The following is a 6,000-nucleotide window of genomic DNA, read 5'->3' on the forward strand; positions in this document are numbered from 1 at the left end:
TAGGTTTCAGGATATTGACCCAAATTCTATACAAGGGGTCTGTTTGACTGGACACAGCCTATATGTTGCAATTATCTGTCCACTTCTCAGGAGCCTCTGCTGTAGCTCCTGCCTGGCTTTCATCCCTATTGTATCATTCCTCTGCAGCTCCTGTCTGCCTCTTTCCTCTCCCCTGCCTCATCGTCTCTTCTTCTCTTCACCTTGCTGCTTTTTACCTCTCTTCTGACTCTTGACTGTACTATTGTCCTGCTCTTGTGGATGACCATCCTTCTGTGTTGTTCTTTTTGGTTCTGCACTCGACCTTTCAAATATAGGTCAGTCAAAATACTCATGTTGTACATAGAATTATAGAATGGTTTGGATTGGAAGGAACCTTTAAAGGTCATCCAGTCCAGCCCTCCTGCACTGAACAGGGACATCTTCAACTAGATTTGAATAGAATCTTTCAGTTGGAAGGGAACTACAATGATCATCTAGTCCAACTGCCTGACCGCTTCAGGGCTGACCAAAAGTTAAAGCATGTTATAAGGGCATTGTCCAAATGCCTCTTAAACACTGACAGGCTTGGGGCATCAACCACCTCTCTAGGAAGCCTGTTGCAGTGTTTGACCACCATCTCAGTAAAGAAATGCTTCCTAAGGTCCAGTCAAAACCTCCCCGGCACAGCTTTGAACAATTCCCATGTGTGCTATGACTGGATCCCAGATAGAAGAGACCTGCACCTCCCTCTCTGCGTCCTCTCCTCAAGGAAGCTGTAGAGAGCAATGTGGTCACCTCTCAGCTTCATTTTCTCCAAACTAGACATGTCCTATTGCTGTAGGCCCTTTGTCCTATTGCTATAGACCCTATTAAAAAGTACAGTACATATGTTAGTACTAAAAGTTGTGTCCTTCTCTGACCTTTTGTATGATGACATCTTAATATCTTACTATTACCTTAAGAGAAAATTGAATAGTGGTCTTGTGCAGATTGTCCTGGCTTACAGAGTTTATGCTAGTTTGCCTTAGAAAGTAGAGGAAGAGGTGGGGGAAGATGTCTCTTCCTCAGCAGAAAGACAGCAGAACATAAACAGATTCAGAGGCTGTAACTGAAACTAAATGTGTGTTGTGCTTGCTTTAACAGCAGTGATTACGGCCTTGAGTAATATGTCCCACAGGAAACGTAAAATAATTCCATGATATTGCTGAACACAAGTATATCTGTGTTGTAGAAATGTATGACAGATTACAGAGTCTTTAAGTCTGTGCCAATGAGTCCCGCTGGACTGAATCTTGCTTTGAATCCCCTGGCAGGAACTAAAACAGAGGTTTGAGGTATTAATTATTCCATCTCTGTCTAAGGAAAATTGCAAAAAGAGAATATTGATTATCTTGGAAAATGCATAAATGACTAGCCAAGAATGCTGCAACAAATTCGCATGGTTGTAATGTAAAACCATTTCTATAGTAGCTCTAGTCCAGTTACAGACATGGATAAATGTATGTCATCGTGAGCTTTGTGTCATAATAAAGACGAAGTGCATTTTTGCCAAATAAAATGTAGGCGCTATCTGTATTACATATGAATTCTTAGTGATTTACAAGGTGGAATGGATCACAGTGTCCTATTCTTGTCTTGTACATGTCTTTGTGTTTTGATTTCTAGGAACGCCTGTTGCTAATGTAGCACAAAAAGAAGGTTCAGGTTTGTACTGATGAGTATGGGTTTTTTTCTGGTTTGTGTTGCTGTAACACGGAGTGAATGAATTGATAGTCTTTATTTTTATTTTAACAAAGAGGAATAGTACTTTATAAATAGGCCCAAGAAATTACTGGAATTATGAATATCTTGGGGGGGAAAAAAGTTGACTTCTGTGATGCATCAGAAAACAATGAAAACTAAGAATATTCAATTCACTGATCAATATTAAAAGGGAAAAAAAAAAAAGCTTTGCTGCTGTTAGGCTTAAAATACATTGTGCCGTTACCTTCATGTTTGCCAGCTTCATTTTTCTTTTGAGGGCATGGGTCATAAGCTTGCTGTGAGCTTCTAATGATACACAGCTGTTAAAATGATTAAATTTAAAGGGGGGGGGGAATATTTGAGGTGATGTAAAATGGAGATGTAAAAAAAAAATGCAGCAAGAACTGAAGGAAGTCTGAGAGAGACTAGAGAAATGTAATCGATTGGATAGGTAGATCAGAAAAAAGAAGGGAGAGCAGAATGGTAAGGAAGGCTAGTTATAGGAAGAAAGATTAAACCAAACCCAAGCAACCACAAAAGAACAAGGATCCACAGTTTTACGCTGACTTTGGAAGTCTGATGCTGAAGTAAAAATTGTAGGTGCCAAATCGAAAGGTGTCTCCTCTCCCACACCTCCCAGACTAAAGTGTGTATACTTAACTCCTGACTAGTAAACATTTAGATCTGATAAATTCATAGCTGCTGTGATTGTGTTTTGTGGTCTACTAAAAATATAATTCTCTTTTTAGATTAATTTATACGCACATATAAATTCATAGATGTGTTCTCTCACATACTCACTGTCTCTTGTTTCTAGACTTTTGTTTCCCCCAAAGGTGGTGAGGTAGGTAAACCAAGTTCCTTGGGTAAATAAAAAAGAATTATCTAGGTAAATTCCAGTTAGAATTAAAAAGCTGCAGTGGGCTATCTTTATTCCTTCTGTCCATTCAGATCTCCCTCAAACACTATGTTTATTTAACATATTTTTGGTTACCACTTCACTGTCCTGAAACTTGCTGCTGCCTGCTCAATGAGAGGGAACATCTAACCTAGATGGTTAGAGTGTGTTTGGGGATTGATGTTCTCCTGGTTGCTACAGTCCAGCTCTTGCCAGAATTTGAACAGTTGCATTTTCTGCAAGTGCTGAGCCCTAAAATTCATTCTCTTTCCACCACCCCAGCCATCTGTAGTACTCTTCCTCTGTTTTGGAGTTGTTTGTAGTACGTGGAAAATATGATAAATATAAATCATATTGTTTGGAGTTGATTGACGTGGTTTATTCCTTGAAAAGCTGATGCCTCCTTGCTTTTTTGACGTGGAGTACTAATATGAATAGAATGGCCTTGCTAATAAAATGCACTTAGAATGGAGCTCGGCATTTGCTAGTGATGATCTTGGGAGTGGGGAGGAGTGTGCTGGGGCATTATCAAAGTGGAATTGCATGATTTGAATTGGCATTAATAAATAGCAGTTTTAATTTTATTTATACACTTGGGGAATGTATGCTTAAAAAAATACATGTATGAAAAAAATTGCTCAGATTACACTTACTGAGATTGCCAAAATTTGATACTTGCTTTCTATGAAACATTTTCAATTCCACATCAAACTTGTAAGCCTAATTACTTTTTTCCATTAACTTGCATTTGTCTGAGGAGGTGACCATGACACTGTATTTCAGTTTTATCTAGTCTGTATTTTGTTCCTCAGAAAGCAATAGTGTTCCTTTTGAAGCTAAGAAGAAGCCATCAACTTGTTAATGACCATGTTTCTTACAATATAGAAGGAAAAATTCCTGTGCTTGTTTTCACAAAAGCATCAGTTCTTTTCTCAAGGGCTCAGTCTACATATGAGCCCTTCATCCATACACACTATACCTTGCCCTCCTCTGTGCACCATGTATAAGCAAATACAGTTGAGTGCTATTTTATTCCCATCTGATGCCTGGCAAAACATAGTACTTGGTAAAAGAGATTCTCTGTTGTGCAGCTATGGCTGGGATTCAGTTTCCTAATGGAATTCAGACTGTTGTCAGCTTTTTTCTGGACTGTGTATTTCAGCTTTGGATAACCTGCTGTGTTCCATCTCATGGTGGCAGGAGGCTATTACAGCTCCAAGAGAGTTGTGAGAGAAATTGCTTTGGGGGAGGCTCTTCATTTGCCTGAATACATTCTCCTAGAGCCTGAGTTACATCCACAACTCAATGAACACTTGATTAGGGAACTTGAAGTTCATGGGATTATTTAGCATTGTGCTAGAAAAAAATAGGGAGCGTGGCACAGCAGTTGCATAGTTGTTATTATGTAGGCATCTGAAATACTGCTTTTTGGTAATTGTGAGTGTGCAGAATTACTTCTTGCAGTGAAATGTGGTTGAAATGTAGTTGTGGATTATTACTGAAAAGCAAAGTACTTACCAAGACTAGAGCTTTTTGAGATACGTATTCTGTGTGTATATCTCCAGCAGTTCCTCAAAGTCCTTTATGAATCCTGTGATTTGTATTTATCAGCCAATAGCAAACTTAAGATGGCAGAAGCCTAGTGCCACTGTATCCATGTGTAAAGGAGGGCAGGGCTCTTAACACATTGTCTAGGGTGATTGCAAAACAAAATGGGGTTTTTTCCTTCAGCTGGTGTGTATCATGCTCTCACATTGGCAATGTACATGTATGTTACACATCTCAAAGAATTCAAATGACTGCTGAGCAATTTTGTGTCCCTTCCAGTTAGTTTCAAAAGCCACCATGGGTGCTTAGCAAATCTGACAAGTGCTCCATATCTGCTAAGTTTTCTTCTACTCAATTAACCTCTGAATTTTATCTTGTGTATTTTAATGTCTTAATGCAGAGAAAGTATAGTTGATACAGTAAGAGACCAGGGTGACTAAATCATTGAATCACAGGGTTGCCATGGACCTCGACAGCTCATTTAGTCCATATTTTTGTCCCAAAACAGAATCTACTTTACTTGTTTCTCTTTGTCCAACCTCTTTAATTTCCAGAGTCCCTGCACACTGTGTTCTATTATACTTACTGCAGTGACATTTTCCACAATGTTTAATGTAAATGCCATTGCATCATTCTAAACTTGTGATGCTTATCCTCTTAAGAGGAACACAGAAATGTTTGTGTTTCTTGGCTTATTTGAAAGTGTCTAGAAATTTAATTAAATTCCTGTGAAGAGTGAAGCACTCAAAAAGATGCTGTAAGGAGGCTGTGGTATCACTTCTGTTTTCAAAGGTTTGTAACAGCACCTTAAAAAAATGTTACGTTAGAAATCACATGGATTGAGTTTATCATCTTGGAAAAGGGAATTGTCCTATTCTGGCAACTGGGCGGGATGACCAGTTAAGGTCCTTGTTGGAATCATAGACTTATCTTTTTCTCTATGACTGAAAACACTTAAGATAAATATTGGAACACTGGAAAAGTAAAACAATGAGCTCTTACAGGACCTTGCTTTAAATGCTACGTAGCTGGACTTCTGTTTTCTTTGGTTTTGATGCTGTCCAAAGTACCTGAATTTAATATCATCTTTAAACTTAATTTGATTTTTGTATCCCGTGCTGAGAACTTTGTTGTTATTTTTGTGTTCTTGTTCAGGTCTACTCAAGGAAGTAGAATTTTTATCAAAGGAAAAGTTAGAGCTTCAATGTCAGGCAGAAAAGGACCATTACAACTTACGCTCTCAAATGAAAGTTTTGGAGGTGGAACTGGAAGAACAGCTGCATAGTAATCAAGACCTAGCTACACAGTTATTGGAGGTTGCTGAATTAAAACAGCAAATTCAAGTTCTTGAAAAACAGCTTAAAAATCAACGGCAATTCATGAATGTAAGCAAGCATGGTTTTGGTGGTGATAAATATTGCTAGTTTGTGACTGAGACTTGGAAGATGGCTCCTAAAATTTCCTGGTTTGTTTGAAATTAAGACCTTGGTATTCTAGTCTTGTAAAAGAATAAAAAAGGTAGTTTTTCAATTCCCTTTCTGTAATAATACAGGATATTTTTTTCCTTTTTATTAATTGCTATTTGTACTTTGTATGTACATTGGAGTTAAAAAGGTGGGGTTTTTTTTCTTTCCCTCTAATTCTAGCTGTGCTTTCAGGACTACTAAAAGGTGTTAATTATTTTTAAGTGAGCATAGTTTCTTCACGAAAGCAACCCCCAACTTTTTCTTGTATGCAATATTTTAATGAAATGCAAAGTTTCTTCAAAAATATTTTCATTGTTTCTGGCTGGGTTTGCAGGAAGAAGCTATAGAAAGGGAACATGAACGTGA

The 6,000-nt window shown here is 38.0% G+C and overlaps 1 protein-coding gene across 7 annotated transcripts in view; it reads left to right on the forward strand.

Moving 5' to 3' along the window:
* PCNT (pericentrin) overlaps positions 1 to 6,000 on the forward strand; it is a 105,324-nt gene that overhangs the window by 46,629 nt on the left and 52,695 nt on the right. For all 7 annotated transcript variants that reach the window (XM_035901404.1, XM_035901396.1, XM_035901407.1 and 4 more), the window contains 2 exons: positions 5,324 to 5,553; positions 5,969 to 6,000. The exon at positions 5,969 to 6,000 is cut by the window's right edge and continues 100 nt beyond it. In XM_035901404.1, the coding sequence (XP_035757297.1) occupies positions 5,324 to 5,553; positions 5,969 to 6,000 (262 nt within the window). The remainder of the gene's footprint in view (positions 1 to 5,323; positions 5,554 to 5,968) is intronic.

This window comes from Egretta garzetta, unplaced genomic scaffold (assembly GCF_000687185.1).
Source record: "Egretta garzetta isolate BGI_Z169 unplaced genomic scaffold, ASM68718v1 scaffold721, whole genome shotgun sequence".
NCBI classification, from domain to species: domain Eukaryota; kingdom Metazoa; phylum Chordata; class Aves; order Pelecaniformes; family Ardeidae; genus Egretta; species Egretta garzetta.